The sequence below is a fragment of the Hylobates moloch genome, unplaced genomic scaffold (assembly GCF_009828535.3).
Source record: "Hylobates moloch isolate HMO894 unplaced genomic scaffold, HMol_V3 SCAFFOLD_8, whole genome shotgun sequence".
Lineage (NCBI taxonomy): Eukaryota > Metazoa > Chordata > Mammalia > Primates > Hylobatidae > Hylobates > Hylobates moloch.
In genome coordinates this window covers 127,923,361-127,946,448 of record NW_026652283.1, presented here as the reverse complement: position 1 = coordinate 127,946,448, position 23,088 = coordinate 127,923,361, and the positions used below count along the sequence as shown (strand labels likewise).

The 23,088-nt window shown below is 41.5% G+C and overlaps 2 protein-coding genes across 2 annotated transcripts; both read left to right on the top strand.

Annotated features, from left to right (window-relative positions):
* The first annotated feature begins 3,729 nt into the window (after positions 1 to 3,729).
* ZNF596 (zinc finger protein 596) lies at positions 3,730 to 20,363 on the top strand. Its single transcript, XM_032162544.2, has 6 exons — positions 3,730 to 3,945; positions 12,368 to 12,451; positions 14,448 to 14,574; positions 15,283 to 15,366; positions 16,179 to 16,261; positions 16,728 to 20,363. The coding sequence occupies exons 2-6, from the start codon at positions 12,440 to 12,442 to the stop codon at positions 17,934 to 17,936; spliced, it is 1,515 nt and encodes a 504-aa protein (XP_032018435.1). The 5' UTR covers positions 3,730 to 3,945; positions 12,368 to 12,439; the 3' UTR covers positions 17,937 to 20,363.
* Positions 4,126 to 12,424, top strand: LOC116473864 (uncharacterized). Its single transcript, XM_032162545.2, has one exon. The coding sequence runs from the start codon at positions 4,238 to 4,240 to the stop codon at positions 4,724 to 4,726; it is 489 nt and encodes a 162-aa protein (XP_032018436.1). The 5' UTR covers positions 4,126 to 4,237; the 3' UTR covers positions 4,727 to 12,424.
* Positions 20,364 to 23,088: the final 2,725 nt, after the last annotated feature.

The following is a 23,088-nucleotide window of genomic DNA, read 5'->3' as shown; positions in this document are numbered from 1 at the left end:
GCCACTGCATTCCAGCCTGGGTGACAGGGGGAGACTCCGTCAAAAAAAAAAAAAAAAAAACAAAAAAACCAGAAAACTGAGTCTCATAAACAGTTCCCGAAAAGGAAAATTGGGTCCACATGGAAATAGACATTCTTCTCCCACCCGGGGCACGGAGTGAAGTGAAATAGGTCTGTGGACTGGACTTTCACACAGAAACTGTGTATTTCCTAATTTGGGTGTTATTTGGGGATCACCTGGAGGAGTATTCCTGCTTTTAGTGAAACACACGGGGGTATTTTTTGTGAAGCTGCAAATCTAGCACAGCAATAACAGCTGGGTAATCGGAGAGAAAAGAGAAGGCATACTAACTGCTGTTGCAAGTTTCCCAGAAGTATGACATTATTGGGAAGTAAACTACTTTTTAAAACAACTGTGTCAATACCACGTCAGTAAGGCAGAGACAACAACATGAAGTTTCATGACAGAGGCCAAATGCAGCCCAAACCCAGCCCAGCAGAGGCTGTCAACCCAGCGCCCCAGGGAGAGTCGGAGGGTCCCATCCTCGGAGCCGCAGACGCTCTCAAGTGGGCTGCAAAGGCCACGTCCGCAGCCCGGCGGTATGTACGCTCTGACGGATACATGCGTGTTCCCGGGGTAGTATGAGTGTGACGGGTGTGGCGTTAGTCTGACGGTGTCACGGGCGTTCCAGGGGTTACGTGTGTGCTCTGAGGGACATATGCGTGTTCCGGGGATTATATGAGTGTGACGGGTGTAGCGTTAGGCTGACGATGTCATCTACGCATTCCGAGCGTTATGCGCGCTCAGAGGGACACATCCACGTTCCCGGGGTTGGATCTGGATGGCAGCTGCCGCGTTACCCCGACGGGTGTGCTCTCTGTATACAACGGGTGCTAACACTAGCACCACAGATGCAGTGTTAGTAGGACTACGGGGGTTATTATCAGTGTGGCGGGTGTTCTAGTTGCTTTCCTGACGCTACATTTCTGTTCCAAGACCCCAGCTTGGCCCCGTGGCCGCCTCGCCTTGGGTGGGGAGAACGAACCTCGAGTGCGCTGGATTCACAGGGGCTTTTGGTTTCTAATTTTCCACATGAAGGATCTCTGCCCGTCAGCAGTCAGGGCTGAAAACAGGAAGGATTTTACTCACCATGGACGCCGGCTCGATGTGTCCCAAAGCGAGGGGCGTTTCCCGGTATGCGCTGAGGAGAAGCGGCTCCCGCCCTTGCAGGGCCCAGGCGCGGAGGAAGCGTGCGGGATGCGGCCGCCTCAAGGCTCAGAAAAGCCGGGTTTGCGCGCGCTCTGCTGGCAGCCAAGGGCACTGCAGCGCCCTAGAGCTCACGGCACTGTCGGAGGCTGCGCGCCCTCTTGCTACCCGTCCTACTGCACCAGCTAAAGACAGCATGGAGTGTTCGGCGCCATCGTTCTAGAAATGCAAACCGACACAGAGCCCACTGGCCCGTGAGTTTCTAAAAATGCAGAAGGGACAATTAATTGGAAACCACAGGAAATGAAATCAACATGAATGCACATTTTACAACTTATGCAAAAAGTCACTCAACATAGTCCTCAGACTTAAAATGCAAAACTGTCAGAGGCGTCTTAACCACAGTGACTTTATTTTAAATAAAGGCTTTAAAAAACTTAAATCTGGGCAGGGTGCAGTGGTCACATCTGTAATTCCAGCACTTTGGAAGGCCAAGGCGGGCGGATCACTTGAGATCAGGAGTTCAAGACCAGCTTGGGCAAATAGCGAGACCCCTGTATCTACAAAAAAAAACAAAATTAGATGGCATGGTCGCACGTACCTGTAGTCCCAGCTACCCAGAAGGCTGAAGCGGGAGGATTGGTTGAGCCCAGGAGTTTGAGGCTGCAATGAGCCAGCCATGATCGCACCACTGTACTCCAGCCTGGGCAACACAGTGAAACCGTGTCTCTCTCTCTCTCTCTCTCACACACACACACGTTAAATTTGTTGGATTATATATTTAGGGGGTTGCGCACTTTTGGTTATAAAATATTTATGGCTGTGGGAACAAGTTAATAAAGACCCGAAACTTATAAAAATGTCCCAGAACTTTAAGAACAAAAAGCATCCTTAGCTGAAAAATAAGTTTCACTTTAAAGGTAATAGTATGCACATAAATTGTTGTTAAAATCAACAGTAACATAGAGAAGTAACAGTACTAGTAGCCTATCACAAATGGATTCTTAATAACCTATATAAACAAACATTAAGCCTGGGCGCTGGGTGGCTCATGCCTGTTATCCCAGCACTTTGGGAGGCCAAGGCAGGCAGATCACTTGAGGCCAGGAGTTCCAGACCAGCCTGACCAACATGGTGAAGCCCAGTCTCTACCAAAAATACAAAAAATTAGCCGGGCATGTTGGCACGCACCTTTAATCCCAGCTACTTGGGAGGCTGAGGCGGGAGAATCCTTGAACTCAGGAAACAGAGGTTGCAGTGAGCCGAGATCATGCCATTGTGACAGGAGAGAAACTCTGCCTCAAAAAAAATTTTTTTTGTTTAAAACAGGTGCATTCCTCCTCTTGCTTTCTGAGGACACCCTGCTATGTAGCTGAGTAATCGCTAATAAACTATCTTAACTTCACTATACGCTGTGATTTGCCAAAAAGTCTTTCCCATGTGAAATCCAAAAACCCGTTTTTGGGGTCTAGGACAAGACCCATTTTATGATGACAAAACTATACAAATTTTAGAAGAACACATAGAAAGAAAGCTATGTGACCTTGAGTTTGGCCATGAGTTTTAACACATGACACTGTCAGAGGCATTTGAACCCCTCCTCTATATGAACTCCAGGATGGTTTATGTTCCATTGGCAAAGAGAAAGTTTTCTTCAAAAATGTGACATGATTTGAGGTCAAACATTAGTATCAAGTAAACTCAAAAGATTGAGAAGCTAGCATTAGTTCTGGGAAAACCCGAAGTGTGCCTTTTTTGGAAATAATCATTGGTAGCACAAACTTAATCTCCAAAGGAAATAAAAATGACTTATTAACTTACAGTTTTCACCAATTAAGATATAAATGAAGCTAATGAAATCCAGAAATCCAATTTCACTGTTTTTAATGTTCGTTTAAAAAAAAAAAAAAGACATCCTTATGAAATAGCCCCAGTAATAGTCACCAATTAAGTCTTTACTACTTAAAAGCAAAATCCACCTTTATAAGCCTCATTATATGTACTGGAGACAAAATTCAGAAATAAATAAATATATATAAAAATATATTTCAAATTAAAAAATACTTTTAGATAGTGGTATGTATTACATTTAGAAATTAATAACGAAAGCAAATTATGGGACGTCATCCACGCCTGTCCCAAAGGTATGAATTTACAAATCATCTCAGGTGCGGAGCAGGCCAGGTTGAAAATAGGAATGACATGAACCTGCGCGGAGCAGCCGCCAGCGCGGTGTCCAGGGCAGCACCCCGCCCGGTCCCCGCCCCTCCAGCCCTGGGCCCGACTCCTACTACGCCTCTGCCTCGACGCGAACGCGGAGCCCAAGCGCCCGCCACGACGTGTGGGGCCGAGGAGGATGCTACCCAGAGGCGGAGTGCGGGCTAGCGAGGGTCCCCACCCCACTCTCGCTCCCGCCAGCACCTACGGACTCGCGTCCCCGCAGGCCTCTTACCTAACAGGAAGTTGGGTGGAAACAGTGCGGCCCCACGGTGCACCGAACGCACTCAAACAGAACCCGACGCAGACACGCGCTTTCAGCCGGCGGAGACACTGGCAGGGCCAGAAACGCGCGCAGCGGAGGCGGGAAGTCAGGAAGCGTCCCCGCCCCTGCCCGAGACCCCGCCCCCGCCCGGCCCCGCCTTCTGGCCTGCTCCCCTCCCTGCACGTACTGGCACCACCCCTAGCGCGACGTCTTTTGTTGACCCGGAAACGGATTCTCCGGAGCCAAGGTCCGCTCGGGTGAGTGCCCTCCGCTTTCTGTGGCCAAACCCAGCCACGCAGTCCCCTTCCTGCGGCGTCCTCCACACCCGGGGTCTGCGGGTCTCCGCGGATGTCACAGGCTCGGCAACCGCCCTCCTGTCGGCGGGGAGTCCCGCGACGCCCTGAAATGCTCCGAAGCCTGTCGCTCAGCTGCCAGATCTGCGTCTGTGTCCGGTTCCGTCACTGAGGTCGCCCCTGTCCGGCCCTTCCACCCTAGTTCTCTTCACCGTCCGCCCATCCTGTCGCGCGCCGCGTCAGGTCCCCATTCGGCATGTGGCTTGTCTTCCATCGTCCCCACCCTCGCCCCTCTTGGCCCCTCAGGGCAGCCCTGGGATTCGGCAGACGCCATTCCTCACTGAGATGCCTCCCCATCCTTCCCTCCTCCAGGCTCTACGTCTCCTCAAAGCCCCCGCTTCGGGGTGACCGCCTCACACAGGACCCTGAGTCCGGGACTGGGGTAGGAGACCTGCCCGACCCTGTAACAACCCGCGTGCTTCTGCACAGTCGCCTCCCACTAGCGGTGACTGTCGGGTGTTCACCTTCCCGGTGTCCCACTGAGAAGTGGGCTCTTCCTTGGCAGGGGCTTCTTCATTGCCTCGCTGTGGATGTCGAGGTGGGGCAGGAGAGTGAGGAGAAAACAGAGAAGAGGGAGGTAGGGCCAGCGAGCGAGAAAAGGGAAGGGAAATTTAGATGGGAAATGGATGGGTCTGAGGAATTTGAAGAAACACTGACAATGAAGGAGAGTGACCTGAGCAAGTAGTAGTGGGGTAAATGGAAACAGACAAAATGGGAATCAGCAGAGATGTAGAGGACAGAATACAATGAGGAGGCCTTGACCGTCAGTAGCAGAGGGGGCAACAGAAGCCTAATTCCCAAATTCCTTAGATGGTTTTCTGATTTCCAAATTAGTTTCCCTTTTAAATTTATTGTGCCAGGTTCAGCTTATGAGGCCTCAGTACTTTTCAGTCTTAATTGTATATTGAAAATACTTTTTGTTTAGTAAATACTTTTTACATTAATTCAGAGTGCACTTCGTAAGGATATTGATGATTTGAGTTACTTTAGTATTCAACAGCTTCCTCTATTCCTTTATATGATCTCTGTATTTAATGGCTGTGGCATAAAGTTTCCAACTAAGTATCAAGTTTTCTTTGTGCTGTTTTCTGCAAATATTGAAGGATGGCCTGGATTGTCCTAGAACTTTGTTCCAACAGATCCATATGTTCATAATGAATAAATTGCTCAAAGATATTTCCAAAGCTCACCTTTTATGTTTTTCAGTTCCAATAATTACATCTTTTTAAGGTTTATATTTTTCAATAACTTATTGTGATGTTCTGGAGAAGACAAATGCTTTTAATCAATATGATTAAAACCGTGAAAGACAAATCGCTGTTACTTAAGAGTGTGACATATGATCTGAAATCTTTAGGGGGCAGCGATGTTAAGGGGAAGCTGCTGCTATCGCATCAAGATCATGTCATTCCTGTGAAGCTGGTGCTGGTTACTCTCTACTGGCTTCTCTGCACCTTTCCACCGGCCCCAAGACACACACATAGTGACACAAGGCATTGGATAGGGAAAGAGCAAGACTTTATAAAGTAAGCACAGAACAAAGGTGTCTTTCTAATGAGGAAGAGGTGTTGGTTCCGGGAAGGAAGCTTGGAGGAGAAACGGCAATGGGATTTGGGTATGCCTGATCCAGAAGTGAGAGAGAGCCTGAGAAGCTCAGGAACCAGAGACAGAAAAAGCCTTGCCCATTCTCACCCATGACCTTGTGCTTAGCAGGTACTAGCAGAGACTTCAGGCTCTGTGACTAAAAGGGGTCAGACCAGTTCATATACCCACAGCTGCCATGTAAGGATGTGTGTGGACTTCACTAGGAAAGAACGGTGTTACGAAGGAAGGGGCAGAAAAACTCACCTGTTGGTCTCCATGTATAGGTTTATTATCCTGAATTCCTGGAGGTTCAGTGAAAAGCAGAAGATTGTCTTTTACATATGTTGAGTGGTTGTGGTACAGAAAGAGGGTGTGTTGATGGGAAGTCCTGAAACGCATGTTCCTAATACTCAGCAGGGACTTCTCAAGACGGATCTTGCCTAAGAAAGAAGCTCAGAGAACAAAAATGGAGAACGATTAGATATGGCACTTTCACTGGAAAAAGTCATATTATTCACTGATTGTTTTGTCATCTCCCTCCTTAAATGTTGTTTTTAGGATGTAGTAATCTCTGACCCTGCCTAACACATTTCCTAACTCACCCATAGCCTTCCCTTAACGTCCTCCCATCTTCACACTATCACACTGTGACCCAGTGAATTCGAACTTGTGAAGTTCCGTTCGCAGGATCATATGGGAAGGGCTTCACACCCAGACATATATTATAGATGGGAAGTGGGCCACATGGTGTCAGTGAGGCAAGTATGGATCCTTTAGGGATGATGCACTGTCAGATCTCTGTTGACCATGATTAGAGAAACTGTGCATATTAGTAGTGAATTAATGTCAGGAATACCTGACAAATCCTGGAAAAGAAGATTGATGAGAGGAAATGTGTTCTGTCCAATTGTATAATGCATTTGAAGCTTAAAACAATGAATCAGTATTGATCTGGCTGCAAAATATTAATGATCTGAATTAGAAAGAAAACTTTAGAAAATGATAGCTTTGACAAATTAAGGTAGCATTTCATCCACACGATGGAGTGTGTTTTATTCAGTAATTGCTTTAAAAATGGAATCAACCTAAGTGTCTAACAGGAGGGAGTTTTGTAAATTGTTCACAGAACATCTGTTCCAAGGAGACCTTGATGTTCATAGATTTGTAAAGAATGCTGCTTACTAGCACACTGACTCCTCTGCAAATGTCTGAGGGTTCCTGCACTTGGGGTAAGTTGGGGGTTTGATTGCAGAGTAAATAAATGGCGCATTTTATAATGTAATATATTCTAGCAAGATGCAGCCCACAAACTGTGTAGATACTCTTCTCTACCACGTTAAGTTCATCTACTACTTTAGCCAGAACTTGACTGTATGTATTTTTTTTTAGATTTGGATAAAATGACAACTCATTGTTATTTCCAGTTCACAAAGTAATTGTGAGGCCGAATAAATTTTATTATTTTATAGACGTGTAAAATGAATTTTTCTGCGTAACTCATTTTTGATGTATATTAGATGCTATTTTATATTCTGTAGTTTAATTATATGTACACACACACAAACACACACTTCGATGTCTTATTATGTTTCTGCAGTGAAACCAAAATCCTTCCTTCATGCCCTTTGATTCTATGTTTTCCTCAGGAAGGCAGGACCTATTATTGTATATGATAAAATATTATGTTTTATTCAGTCCGCTTATGAAATCGTTTAATATTGTTATAAATATTTATATGACTTATTTTAAATTTCCAAATAACATAGGTTACATGAAATTTGACAACTTTATTTTTTTCTTTTCACAACTATTTTGACTGTATCCTCACCAAAAATCAAAATTTAGACAAAATTGACTTTTAGACTAATTATCATTTTTTACATGTAAAAGACCACATGTGACTTTTAAGTCTAGGTTGTCCTGAGTCTACAGTCACTGAGGTTTTATGTCACTGTGTCCTCCAATCTAATAATATGATTTTCCGGCTTTATTCATGTCATTTTTATATCCTCATTAAGTTATAAAATTTCTTTACACGGGTCTACAAATTTATTTCAAATCGTAGTCATAATATTTTGCTGTTGTAAATAGACACTGATTTTGTGTGTTTGCTTTTTTTAAGGACTAATGTTACTAAACAGGAAATACTGATTTCAGAATATTCAGAATAGTTTTGCCCACTTTTTAAATGTTCTTATTAGTATTGATAATTAGAATTGATTCTACTTTTTGAAGTTTACAGTTTCATCATCTGAGAATAACTACAGTTGCAGCTCTTTGACTCCACTTTTGTAGTCCCTCTCCTTTTCCCTCTTGTTTTGGTCCCACCTCAGGCATCATGTGCAGTGGTGAATGGCATCAGCCCCACCCAGCCTCCTTTTTCCAGGCTTACCTTTAGTGGAAATGGTCCTTTTGTTAACTGCTGAATATATTGTTGAGATTTTTTTGATTAAGAAGAATTAGTCCCCACAATTTGATACTATCTTTGAAGATTTAAAATTATTTTTAAAGATTTAAATTATTTGAAAATGTTTTTTCAAAGGTCTATTAATGTGATTTTTTTAATTTTTAAAATTACTATGTGAAAGTAATAGGCTTTCTAGTATGGCATTATCCTTTTATTATTGCAATAAACTCCACTTTACCATGCTCTGTCATTATTTAACCTTACCAGTGATAGCCAGGTGACGAAAACAAATAGCCAAATGGCTAAAATTGTATTAATGATTTTTGCAAATGTAAGTAATGAAAATTGTTGGTTAAATTTGTACTTATTGTTACATTCATGTTCATTTTGAGTAGCATAATAAACTAATGAGGACAGGCTTATTTTTCTCCTTCAAAATAATTTACGTTACAAAGGAACTAGAAGTGATTTGACGTGAGAACTCTCACAAATCACTTTTACAGTTAAACTCTGATATATAACTTAAATATTAAAATTGGCTAACAGATTTTTGTGCTGATTAATGAAGGAAAGTTTTTACTCTATTTTCGTGGAAAGTAATCACTATATCATACATATTCATGTTAGAATATAATTATTCCCATTTCTTAGATTTTAAATTACTACTTTTAAATAAATACAGTCTCTTTTATTTACTTGTGTTTTTTCTTTCCACCTTGGGTCTTTTCAGTTTCATGATTTTGCTCTCAAAACTGTTTAATTATTGATTTCTGTCCAATCTGTCCATTCATTACATTATTTTATTATTTATTAAATTATTCTATCTTTTTAAGTCTTATTAATATGTACTGAATTTGTAACAATTTGGAAAGTCAAGTAACTCCTGTTTTATTTTTATTTTTCTTGGTTTATGAGTGTTTTTAAAGTTTTACGTTTCTTGAAGTTCACAGCTGTAGCCCCGATTCCATGGTTCTGGCTACTTAAATTTATCGTACTTATTAATATCATGAATGTAATTGGAATACCCCTTTGATTTTACTGCTAACATATACCCACTAGTGTACTGAGATGTAAAAAAGTCTTTAGAACTCAGATAAATATACAGTTTATATTTACTATTTATATATGTGTGATCTTGTTATTAAATTACTCTATCACGTTTGTGGAATTAGAAATTTCTCTTTGAATTTGGATGTTTCTAGTTATGTGTATTTCCAACATATGTTTTTAGCCACATACAGTTTTTTGAATATCATATTTGGTGTTTAATTTTTGCTAGGATTATAGGCTGGACTCCAGATCCAAACTCAACATGCAGCAGACCCATTAAAAACATACATTAAGCCCCTAGCACTGTTTTAATCTCCATGGCCTGGCTGAGCTTCTGCCATCTGTCCTCCTAGGCACCATGAGGTCTGGACATCTCATTTGGCATAACGCAGCTGTGGCCATTGGTGGATCTCATCCTTAGTAATACTCCCTGCTGGCAGGGGTGACCCAGGCCCACATAAAAGCCATTGCTGGGCTCCTTGGAGGACTTAGAGAATCCTGAGATTGCCCATGAGGATGGGCATGCCTTACAGTCTAGCACCCACCTTTAGTGATGCCTGGGGAGATTGAGAAGCTCACAGGGGCCTTGGATGTCTTTCTTATATCTCCATTGTCTGCAGTGTGACTCCCATACTCTTGAGCCAAGGTAGAGAATTTTGAGGAGGCTTGTGTGGAGGTTTATGGTGGCCCCCATGTTCTGTGAGACTGGTAGAAATCACAGACCCCTTAGACTTCTCCCCCAGGAGAAGACGTGAGACTAGTGGAGGAAAGAAGAGTAATGAAATATGCATTTAGTGTCCCAGGCTATCAGAGCACAGCTCTAAGGAAAAAATACAGGGCATCATATGGCAACTGGCACAGCTCTGTGAGACTGGGAGATATTGCACAACCTTGAAAAATCAGGGAGATGTGACCCTACTGAAGGAACAAAGTAAATCTACAATAATTCACCATAAAGAAATAGAGGTTTCTGGCTGGGTGCGGTGGCTCACACTTGTAATCACAGCACTTTGGGAGGCCGAGGTAGGCAGATCACTTGAGGCCAGGAGTTCAAAACCAGCTTTGCCAACATGGTGAAACCCCATCTCCACTAAAAATGAAAAAAAAAAAAAAATAGCTGGTTGTGGTGACAGGCACCTATAATCCCAGCTACTCGGGAGGCTGAGGCAGGAGAATTGCTTGAACCCAGGAGGTGGAGGTTGCAGTGAGCCGGTATTGTGCCATTGCACTATAGCCTGGGCAACAAGAGTGAAACTCCGCTTTAAAAAAAAGAAAAAGAAATGGAGGTTTCTGATTTTCATGATAAGAATTAAAGGTAATTGCCTTAAAGGAGCTCAATGAGCTATGAGACAACACTGATAGACAAGTAAAATCTGGAAAAAAATACATGAAGAACATGAGAATATCAACAAAGAGAAACCATAATAAAAGAATCAAATATAGATTCTGGGGCTGAAGAATACAGTAACTGAACTGGATCAATACAGGGCTTCAAGAGCTGACTTGATCAAGCAGAAGAAAGAACCAGTGAACTCAAAGACAGGTTATTTGAAATTCAATCAGAAGAGCAAAAAGAAAAAATTTTTTTAAAAGTGAAGAAACTGTCTGTCTTTGCTAAAAATTGGAGGTTCCTAAGAACTCCTTCCCCCCGCCCCCTCAAGTCAGAGTCCTGCTCTGTCACCCAGGCTGGAGTGCAGTGGTGCGCTCTCGGCTCACTGCAACCTCCGCCTCCCACGTTCAAGCGATTCTCATACCTCAGCCTCCCAAATAGCTGGGATTACAGGTGCCTGCCACCACGCCCAGCTAATTTTCATATTTTTAGTAGAGATGGGGTTTCACCATGTTGGCCAGACTGGTTTTGAACTTCTGACCTCAGGTGATCCTCCCGCCTTGGCCTCCCAAAGGGCTGGGATTACAGGTATGAGCCACCATGCCCGGCAAGAACTCATTTTTATGTTAGATTCGCTAGGGTTTAGCAGCTCACAGAACCCAGGAAGACAGTTTACTTAGCTGATTTATTACAAAGGACATTTTAAATATTACAAATGAACAGCCGGCTAACGAGTTACATACAGCAAGTTTTGGAATGGTCTTAGGTTTAGGAGGTCTGTCTCCAAGCTGTTGGGAGGTACCATTGTTTCAGCATATGGATGTGTTCTTCACCCACCCAGAAGCTCTAGGAATCCCATCATTCAGGCATTTTCATGCACTGTTCATCTAGTAGGCATAATTGTTAACTCGATCTCCAGCCTCTGTCCCTTTCCCAGAGGATAGGGGGTGGGACTGTATGTTCCAAGCTTCTAATCATGTCTTGGTCTTTCAGGTGATCACCCACCATCCTACAGCCCAGTAATAATTGTCTCATTAGAACAAAAGACACTCCTATCACCCATGAAATTCCAAGGCATTACGAGCTCTGTATTGGGAACCAGGGTCAAAGACCAAAAAGAACAAAAGTTTCTCCTAGCAACTCTATTGCTTAGAAAATTACAAGGGTTTTGGGCGGCTCTGTGCCAGGAACTGGGGATGAAAACCAAACTATGTATTTCTTATAACTAACAATGTCACATACCTGTTCATGTTTTCATGTTCTTAGTGTCCTTTCATTTCAACTTGAGAAACTCCCTTTAGCATTTCTTGTAAGGTATGTCACTTGTAAAGTGTGTCTTTTAAGGTATCCACCATCATAAAATGAAATTTGAAGCTGCTTGGTAGATAAATTCATGCTGAATTTATCTAAAGGTCAGACTTGCAGGAGTGGTATTTCTAGAAGCCTTATGTGGAAGAGACAGAATCATTCGGTACAAGTGTATCCAGAGGACCAGCAGAAGGGAGAAGGAATGGAGGGAGGCTCCTGAGGGCTGAGATGCATGTGGACAAAGCCTGCAAGCACACAAACCAAGAATAATTAAATCTGAGAAATTCCAGGATTTATCTGTAGGTGGAGACCACATCTCCATGATTTAGGGATTCTTAGGATTTGGAATCATAGAGGGAATTGAACATTTCAGAATTCCATGGGCTAGGTGGCACATGAAACTCCATGATTTTCACATTTCTAGGTCTAAAATAAAAATATTAGTATCTTTATTAGCAACAATAGTCATTTCTTCTGACCCTGGAAGACGAGAACCACCAACCCAACCCACCCCCTTCCCACTGCATGTCCTTGTTGGTTGGACTGGGGCTAATGGCTTTGGGGCAGATGTTAGAAGCAAAACTGGAGTGTCATGGTTTTTTGTTTGTTTTTGGTTTTGTTTTGTTTTTGTTTCTGTTTTTGCTCAGATTTGTCTTCTTAGTGCTTGGATGGTGTGAGTGAAAACCCAGAGGAATACATTTGGTGGCTGAGCTAGTACAATGCCATCACTGGTGAGTGGGAAATTCTTCTTTCTACTGAAATTTGTACCCATGTTACCAGCCTAAGGGCAGATTCATCCTATTAACATGGATGTTCTAAGTGCACTCAAGGATCCAAGCTCCAATTAAGATTCCCCAGGGCTTTGGAATGGTTACTTTGGCTCAAAGAGTCATCAAGAAGTAATCTCCTTTCAACAGTACACTAAGGCATTCCAGCCTCTACTAAGGCTGTGTATGAAGATGTGAGAGGTTTTTATTTCTCTCATCCAGTCTCAGGGAAATCATTCATTCATTACCAGCCTCTCATGGCCTTGTTGAGGAAATAAATTCACTCATTACCCATGTTATTGGCAGGAGTGGGCTTGGGAGTATATGCGGGTGGATGGTGAAAATAAGTGAGAGCAGGTTATAGCCCATACAAAGGCAGATGTTTTCCCAAGCAAGCTCAGTTAGTCTGGTGTTTCAGGTGTTAGGGGAGGGCTGTTTAACTTGAAGGGAAAGCAGATAGGGTTAGGACAGAGGAGACAATGAGGAATTATTCATTTATTTTTCCTATCTAAAACTCTTAATGTCTTGAGAGAATAAATGTGTGCTTTTGAAAAACTTAAAAAGCAAAATTAAAATTCTTATTACCCTTGTCCCCAAATTAACCTCTGATCAAATTTGATACTGGAAGCAACTGGAGTGTTGTTTGTTTAATTTTGGTTGTGCATTAAGTGATGGAGTATAGGAAACAGAGTAAATTTAAAACTATAAGGAAATTTTTGAAGTGGAGAGACCAGGACAATCAAAGGATTTTTTTTACCCCTAAATCTAGAGACAACATGAAGAAACAAAAGAGAATAGTACCTAGTGCGTTACTCCGTTTTCACACTGCTGTAAAGAACTACCTGAGAGTGGGTAATTTATGAAGAAAAGAAGTTTAACTGACTGACAGTTCTGCAGGCTTAATAGGAGGCATGACTGGGAGGTCTCCAGAAACTTACAATCATGGTGGAAGGGGAAGCAAGCACCTTCTTCATAAGGCAGCAGGAGAGAGAGACCAAATCAGGAAATGCCACACACTGTTAAATAATCAGATCTTCTGAGATCTTACTAGCATGAGAACAGCAAGGGGGAAGTTCACCCCCATGATTCAATCACCTCCCACCAGACCCCTCCCCCAACATGTGGGGATTACAATTCAAGATGAGATTTGGGTGGCGACGCAGAGCCAAACTATATCACCTGGTGTTTGAAAATCCCAAATAAAATTGAGAAAGGAAATCCTCAAGACCATGGAAAGTCGCAGGATGAGACCATCTTTCAGTACTGAAGTCTTAGAGTCCCTGGCTTGTGCTGCTAAGCCATTCATCCTTATCCATTATCAGTGAACACCTGAGTTGTGTAGAGATAGGAGGCTGCATCTGCTGATACCAAGTTCTGTATGAAAATTGTTCACACAACTGAGTGTTCTCAGTCATTTCATGAATAATGTATTTGTGGCTTGTATCTAAAAAGTGATAGATAGGAAGCACTTTACATACTATCTCATTGGACCTTTTTGAACTCATAACAGGTCTTTATTTTATTCTGAGGACAATGAGGTCCTATAGTGGAATATCTAACTATAGTCTTGATTAAAATGTGACAAATTATGGATGCTGCCTCCCTTGTAGTGAGTCTTATGGATTTTCTTGAAGGTGGTGGAGAGGAGAATTTTAGTTCTAAATTTCCAAGTACAGATTTCATAATTAGTATCTGTAAGTTACACTTAGAAGTCTATTGGGAAATCTTCAGGTTATATTATGCCATACTTCATGTGATATTTCTCTATGTGAAGTTTTATGTCTGAGTAAATCTGAAAGCCAGATTCCCATTTCAGATTTAAAGCAACATGACGGGAACCCCAAACACTGTTTTTCTGTTCATACCACCCACACTTCCTTAGTACAGTCACTTTGATCTTGCTCCACTGAACATTGGCAGAGATAGCCCTGTTTGCAGTAGAATGTCCATAATGTTTTAGGATTCCATGACCTTCGAGGATATAGTTGTAGACTTCACTCAAGAAGAGTGGGCCCTGCTGGACACATCCCAGAGAAAGCTGTTTCAAGATGTGATGTTGGAGAACATCAGTCATCTGGTCTCTATTGGTGAGTCTCTTTATATTTATTATGTATGTATATGTGTATTAATTCACTCACCCATTTTTCACTGATTCATTCTTTCATTCTACATGTGCCTAGAACAGCTTTCTCATCGATCACTTCAACCTCTGCCTTGATCCTTTCATAACTCTCATGATTACCTGACAGCCATTTCTTTCCTTTTCACTTATATTGATTTGTCCTCCCTCTAGAAAGACATCTTTCTGACCACAATTTCACATCCTTCTTGCTCTTCAATCTCCCAAACTCAGAAAAGTTATGGTAATTCACTGCTTTTGAATGCATAAATAAATGTATTGATTTCTTTAAAGTAATTATTCTATCATAGGGACTGTTCTGTGCGGAACCTAGATTGTTCTGTTGGAGCTAATATTTATTGCATTGTTTTTTAATATAATGTCAAACACTATGACAATTTGTAATTTCTCACTAAGTGAAAATACTGAGGATTCTGCAATCAGTATTTGAAGTGAGGCATGGCCATCAGCAATTACAGGTCTTTTATGTCTGGGAACAAGTTCAAGAGTTTTCATTTTGCTCATGAAGGGCTGTCAATGTTGTCTTCAAGGTGCTCTTCCCAGGCTGACCTTCAGTGGCTAACTTATCCTTCCCAGTAGGCTGCCCTGTACCTGACAACCTTGTACATTTGTGAGCACAGAACTCAAAATTCATGTATCTTTTTCCCCAAAACAGGCAAACAGCTCTGCAAATCAATTGTGCTTTCCCATTTGGAGCAAGTAGAGAAATTTTCAACACAAAGAATAAGCTTACTGCAAGGTGAGCTCTAAGAAGCAGTGCTTCAATAGAAGGAGAAACATGGCCAGTGAGTGAGTAGGCCCCAACAGTTGCCAAAGGAAGATATCTTTTGTTTTTTTTAGACAGAATCTCACTCTGTCACCCAGGTTGGAGTGCAGTGGCGCGATCTCGGCTCACTGCAATCTCTGCCTCCCAGATTCAAGTGATTCTCTTGCCTCAGCCTGAGTAGCTAAGACTACAGGTGTGCACCACCATGCCCAGCTAATTTTTTTCTATATTTAGTAGAGACAGGGTTTCAACATGTTGACCAGGCTAGTCTCGAACTCCTGACCTCAAGAAATCTACCTGCCTCGGCCTCCCAGAATGCTGGGATTATAGGCATGAGCCACCACACCCAGCGGGAAAGTTTCTGAAATTTGCAGTGTTTCTGAAATGGAGGCAAAAGCCTGAGGGAAACATTTCTCAGATATTGTCATTATACTTTGTAGGCATCAATTTTTATTCAGGTATCTCTCTGTCATTGTCTTTGGCTTTTGTAAAGGGGATATTTGTGTACTTATTTGAGTTAAACTATTACATACTAGCCCTTTATAATGGTCCTCTTCTTTGAAATTTTTTCTTTCCTTTACTTCTTCAACTTTCCTTTATTTTTTTATATGCTGAAAATGTCAGTAGTCAATGTCCTATAATACTCTTCTCCTTAAAGTATTGTTAATTTAACATTCTTTCCCTGTCTGTGTGTATTTGAAACACACTCAAATGGGCACTGGAGCTATTTAACATTTTTATTCTCCTAATGCCTATATAGCATCTTTTTTTTCCATTTATTTCAGGTAGAGAAGTTGACATTAAACATCAAGAGATACCATTCATTCAACATATCTGTCAGAAGGGCACACCCACCATCTGCACATTGGTAAGCTTTATGGATGTGAACCCTGTTCTTACAGATAGAAACCTGGACTTTGAACAACTTTGGAATTTGAATGCATAAACAAGTACAGTACCTGACTGTACTTAAAGCCCTCCCAGCAGAGTTTTAGATAGTTTGGATTTAGTGAAGACAGTAACTTCAAATTAAAACCATAACATGAGGCCTTATAACAGGACAATTGTATAAACTTGACTACGTGCTGAAACTTTCAAACATGATAAAGTCTTAATAACTAGTCAGATAGCTCTTCAGTTGGGATGCTACAACAGGAAAACTCTCTACATGCAGTTAGATAATATACTATGTTTATATAACTGATATAGGAACAATTGTAACTGGAGTCTACTACTGAATGATTACTCTAGAAATAATATGTAGAGAAATGAATGAAGTAATGAATGAGTGTGGATAAACCTTTAATAGTCTTTCGTTTCGTTCCCAAAACCAGAGATCTCATACTCAAGAGGATCCTTTTCTATGTAATGATATAGGAGAAGATTTCACTCAACATATAGCATTGACTCAAAATGTGATTACTTACATGAGAAAGAAACACTTTGTAAGCAAAAAGTTTGGGAAAACCTTCAGTGACTGGTTATCCTTTAATCAACACAAGGAAATTCACACCAGATGTAAATCATATGAAAGTCATCCGTTTGATTGTGCCTTTATCCAAAGCTCTGCCTTTAGACCACACAATGTGACTCACGATAGAGAGATAACATTGGAATGTCATGTGTGTGGGAAAACCTTTAGCAAAAATTCTAATCTTAGGCGACATGAGATGATTCACACTGGAGAGAAACCACACGGATGTCATCTATGTGGGAAAGCCTTTACTCATTGCTCTGATCTTCGAAAACATGAGAGAACTCACACTGGAGAGAAGCCATATGGATGTCATCTATGTGGGAAAGCCTTCAGTAAGAGTTCTAACCGTAGACGACATGAGATGATTCACACTAGAGAAAAAGCACAGATATGTCATCTATGTGGGAAAGCCTTCACTCGTTGCTCTGACCTTAGAAAACATGAGAGAACTCACTTAGGAGATAAACCATATGGATGTCTCCTATGTGGGAAGGCTTTCAGTAAATATTCTTACCTTAGGCAACACGAAAGAACTCACAATGGAGAGAAACCATATGAATGTCATCTATGTGGAAAAGCCTTCTCTCATTGTTCTCACCTTAGACAACATGAGCGAAGTCACAATGGAGAGAAACCACATGGATGTCATCTATGTGGGAAAGCCTTCACTGAATCTTCTGTGCTTAAACGACATGAGAGAATTCACACTGGAGAGAAACCATATGAGTGCCATGTATGTGGGAAAGCCTTCACTGAATCTTCTGACCTTAGACGACATGAGAGAACTCACACTGGAGAAAAACCATATGAATGCCATCTATGCGGAAAAGCCTTCAATCACTCTTCTGTCCTTAGACGACATGAGAGGACTCACACTGGAGAGAAACCATATGAATGCAATATATGTGGTAAAGCCTTCAATAGAAGTTATAACTTTAGACTTCATAAAAGAGTTCACACTGGAGAGAAACCATATGTATGTCCTCTATGTGGGAAAGCCTTTAGTAAATTTTTTAACCTTAGACAACATGAGAGAACTCACACTAAAAAAGTAATGAATATGTAAGAGTCATCAGCCATAGTGTTGAACACTAAATACACCCAAGGACAAACATACTACAGGAACGTTATGTCTGTAATCAGTGTGAAAAACCCTTTGTTTATAAATACCACTTTGTTCAACCTAAATGAATTCAAAGTAGAGAGAATCCATATGTATTTAATCTCTATGGCACAAACTTCAGACCCTGGGCTGACCATATACAACATGAGAATGAAACTATAGATCAAAGGAATGTGGAGGAGTCTTCATCCACAGCTCTAGCTGTTAAACAAACGGGAGAAATCACATCACAAAAATTCTGTGCCTGTCATCAGTGTGAAAAAGCCTTCGCTGATAATTTATCCTTTAAACAAATGAGTAAAATCCACAGGCAAGCAACCATATGTCTGTAATTGCTGTGCACTCTCATTCAGCTAAGCACCAATTTTGGTGTGTGCAAGAAAATTCATTATCAGGTAACTGATAAAAACAGGAAAAATGTGAAAATATTTTTTATTAGCTGGATGAGGCCTCTTGAACAATTCCAGAAATTCATAGTGGAGAAGTTATCAATGAAAACTCATGAGAAATCCTTTTCTTAATACAGCAGCACTTCTATAATAGATCAGAATTCACATGGTGTAGAACTCTCAATGACATGAATGGAGGGTAGTCCTCAGTAAATTACTCATTCCTTAGTCAATACCAGCATTTTTCCAGTGAGAAAACAATCTTGACAGGATAGTGGAAGAACCTTCAGGCAGCTTTCATGTCAAAAAAGTGAGACACGGACGAAAACTATAAAAAGCCATTGATGAGATGTATAGCTCGGGGACAAGACATAAAGCCATTAAGCACGTGCTTGAGAAAAAAAATTATAATTTCAAACAAAGACTTTCCAGTTAAAATATGTGGGTTGAAATGTACAATTCTGAACTAACCTGGGAATACTGAATGCAGAATTATGTAAGAAGTAATAAGATTAAATTAGTACTGTCAAAAATACAAGCATTAAGTGTTGTTGCTGAATAATCTAATAGGTTTATTAAAATCTATGTTTTTTGTTTTTTGTTTTTTGTTTTGAGACGGAGTCTCACTCTGTCACCCAGGCTGGAGTGCAGTGGCGCAATTGCAGCTCACTGCAAGCTCCGCCTCCTTGGTTCATGCCGTTCTCCTGCCACAGCCTCCCGAGTAGCTGGGACTACAGGTGCCCACCACCACACCAAGCTAGTTTTTTGTATTTTTAGTAGAGACAGGGTTTCACTGTGTTAGCCAGGATGATCTTGATCTCCTGACCTTGTGATCTGCCTGCCTTGGCCTCCCAAAGTGCTGGGATTACAGGCATGAGCCACCGCGCCCAGCCCAAACTCTATGTTTTTAATTCAGTTTTAAACACATAGATTTGGGTCAGTTAGAAAATGGGGACGGGCATGGTGGGTCACACCTGTAATCCCAGCACTTTGGGAGGCTGATATGGGTGGATCACTTGAGGTCAGGAATTCGACACCAGCCTGGCCAACATCCCTACTAAAAATACAAAATTAGTTGGGCATGATGGTGTATGCCTGTAGTCCTAGCTATTCAGGAGGCTGAGGCAGGAGAGTCACTTGAACCCAGGAGGTGGAAGTTGCAGTGAGCCAAGATCATGCTACTGCACTCCAGCCTGGGCAACAGAGTGATACTCTGGCTCAAAACAAAGATACAGTGACATTCAATGCAGCTAATACACATAGAACAAAAAATTATATGTCCTAACTATATTAGTGGAATATATGTACATGATAATGATTAAGTCAAACATGGATTATGAAAGACTCACTTTACAAGTACAGTCTTATGGTGCATAAATTTGCCTTTTTGTTTTTAAGCCACTTTATCAAACTGTAATTGACAAAAGCTGTTACTTAATGTATACAACTTAATAAGTTTTGAAATAAGGATAAGCCCAAGAAGCCATCACCACCATCTTTGCCACAAACATTCATTCTCTCCAAAAGTTCCTTCCCTCCTTTTTCATTGTTTTCTTTGTGATAAAACCACTTACATCACATCAACCTGTAGCAAATTTTTAAGTATATAATATAGTATTGATAAGTATAGGCAATATATTATATGATTTAACATTGCAAAAATAAAACGAATTACAAATTAATCTATTTAAATAAAAATTGGCAGTGCTGGATAATTGTGGTTAAATTTGCATGAATATCTCCCAGAATCAGGTACGAGCGTCATAACATAGAGATTTTTGTTGCCATGGGCTTTTCTTTCTTTAAGAACCTTTCTATTCTGTGTGTAAATGTTTAATATTCTCACTCCTCCTCACAAGGGCTCTTTTATTTATGGAATCTTAGTTTATGTATTCCTCTCTAGCCTCTAAAGCTTACACTTTAAATAAATCTGTTTTTTTTCTTTTTTTGATTCATCTTTATTCACTCCATCCTACCCAGAAGCAGAAGCCCCACTATTTTGCACAAAACAAAAATTTCAGCTTATTTTTCCTCAGCCTAGATAGGCCATCTTTCTTCTGGGACTTTATGTTCCCTTCATGTTAATTTTCAAGTGCTTGAGAAAAACCAGTGTGATACTTCATTGACTCTCCCCTTTCTCATGAATTCTACTTCAGAAAATCCTGTCTGAACAGGCTACCCTCATGCCTAAAGCAGCTGTTTCATGTCTTTCGTTTAAGTTTTGTTACTGTTAATGGTGGGTTGGTCCAATAAAATCCACAAAGTCATGGTGGGAACAAAAATGTTTTACTCAAATATTTTAAGCCAAATAATGGTTAATCTATTTTTATAGGTGAAATATTTAAATCAGAATTTTCACAATAATGACTATTTCTATAGGAAAAAGTTCTCCACAGTTCACAGCTTAAAATCACATTAAATCCATTGGTGTCAGCTGCTTCATTTACCACATGCCACCATAAGGCCCTGCTCTTTTGGGCTGTGACAGAAGTCAGTATATTTTCTCCCTGTGCCACATGTGTCTCTGCTCCCAGTCCTGGGTTTCTGTGTTGATGCCAAGGTATCAGATACCCATAGTAAGAGCACACACATGCACAGCCACATTTCCTTTGATATCAGATTAAGAGGTGGTTCCTGCAGAAATTTTTAGGTAAGGGGTAGTAAGTTTTGAGTCATCAGGTCATTGCCATGGAAAGGGAGGTAACCCCTGGGTGTTGCCATGGAAGTGGTAAATAGATATGGCACACTGGTGGGTATGTCTAGAAAGTTGATTTTGCTATGGCTTTGTTTTAGCTACTCCTCAGTCTGGTCCAGTGTCTGAGCCCTACCTCTGGAGTCAAGTCCCACCTCCTACCTCATCCTCTCCTCTGAAATTAGATATTCCTCCTTAATCTTAAGGGTGCTGTAGAAGGGCAGAGGTCTGTATTCTGTAACTGCTTCCTGCTGAGTTTATGGGCATAGACCCTGCCTAGCACTGGAGGAGTAAAAATCCCTGGGTACAGGCCGGGCGCAGTGGCTCACGCCTGTAATCCCAGCACTTTGGGAAGCCGAGTCCGGCAGATCACAAGGTCAGGAGATGGAGACCATCCTGGCTAACACAGTGAAACCCCGTCTCTACGAAAAAAATATAAAAAATTAGCTGGGCATGGTGGCAGGTGCCTGTAGTCCCAGCTACTCAGGAGGCTGAGGCGGGAGAATGGGGTGAACCCAGGAGGCAGAGCTTGCAGTGAGCCAAGATCGTGCCACTGCACCCCAGTCTGGGCAACAGAGCTAGACTCCGTCTCAAAAAAAAAAAAAATCCCTGGGTACCTCAACTAAGGGACCCAGAGGCAGGACACTTTTTCATTCTCTGGATCAGTAGACAGGATGGGTTGGAATTCTTCTGCCAGCATTGTCTTTACGTGGAAGTTTTGTAATCTAGAAGACACAAACTTTACTAAGAGGTTAAACAGGGAAGTGACAAAGAATAGTAAGATAGCTATCAAAGGCCCTAGGAGAGGTAAAGACCAGTGAGACTTGGGAAGGTACTTTTGATAGTTGACCAGATATAGTTGGGAGTCAGTGCCCTGATTATGTAACCACGTAACTTGCTCATAGATCTTTTGAATGTTAATCTCAACTTGTCCAGATTTGTTAATATACATGCAGCAGGTTTTACTAATAACTTCACAGACTCTTCCTTGTTCAGCTAGTAAATAATTCAACACTACTCTCTTATAGAGAACTACATTTGCCAAAGAGTCTAAGGACTTGAATTCCCTTTAATGCCTGACCTGTGATGGTGACTAAGGTTTCTAAGGGTTTGAGTCAAGTTCCTTAGGGTTGACTCATGGTAGGCAAAGCTGCCCCGGGGTGCTGCTAATCCTATGACTGCCCTCATTTCTGCCAGAATTAATCCTATTGCTTGCTTGCTTCTGGTATTCTTGGGTCTGTTGGGGTTATAGACAGTGACCCCTGGTGGGTCAAGGGGGGACAATGTACATTCACTTCTGTCCCAAGTTCTTGACAAAGAAAAGCTACTCCTAAAAGAACAGGTAACTCCCTAGAGTTGGGAGTGTTTACAGGTTGTGACTTATTCCCATTCATGGCCACAAACAGAAGCCCTATGGGGTGTGATGTTTATTCTTTGCTGTCAAGTTGGGTCTATAGAGATATTTTCCCCCTGTTCCAATGGGGGTGGTCAGATAATCTTTGTTTCCCAGAAGTGGGCAGTACTTCCACCTTCCTGGACTGGGTAGTCGTTTCTCCTTTGTATGTTCTGATCCAGAAGGCACCATATATGTTGTCTTCTCACTTACAAGTGGAATCCCACTTACCGCAGCCTTGGAAACTTGGCAACTAAAGTTGGATCAGAGCATCACAGGGAAGCTTCCATTTTTGTGTCATTAACACAGATGTGAGTGCAAAAGATAGAATCATTTGTGCACTGGAGATATGGATATCTAACTTCCCAGGACCAGGCAATAGTGGTGGAGGAGGGGTTCAAGTGGAGTACATTAAGTGGGGGAGAGTTGCACTTAACTAGTAGGGGTTTGATTATTTCGGGATTGCGATGGTTAGTTAGGAGGCCACGGGGGATGGTCATGAGATTTTCCAGGTAAGCCAGAAGATATAACTGTCTATCCTGGGGATGTTGATGACAAATCTAACAACTGTGAAGATGATTCCCTGATGCTATAATCTTAGAAATCTTTACTATAGAGTTA

Coding starts and splice junctions, on each gene's coding strand:
- LOC116473864 (XM_032162545.2), top strand. CDS start 4,238: ATGTGGCTTGTCTTCCATCGTCCCCACCCTCGCCCCTCTTGGCCCCTC.
- ZNF596 (XM_032162544.2), top strand. Junction 14,575..15,282: donor CAGTCATCTGGTCTCTATTG/GTGAGTCTCTTT, acceptor TCCCCAAAACAG/GCAAACAGCTCTGCAAATCA. Junction 15,367..16,178: donor AAGAATAAGCTTACTGCAAG/GTGAGCTCTAAG, acceptor CATTTATTTCAG/GTAGAGAAGTTGACATTAAA.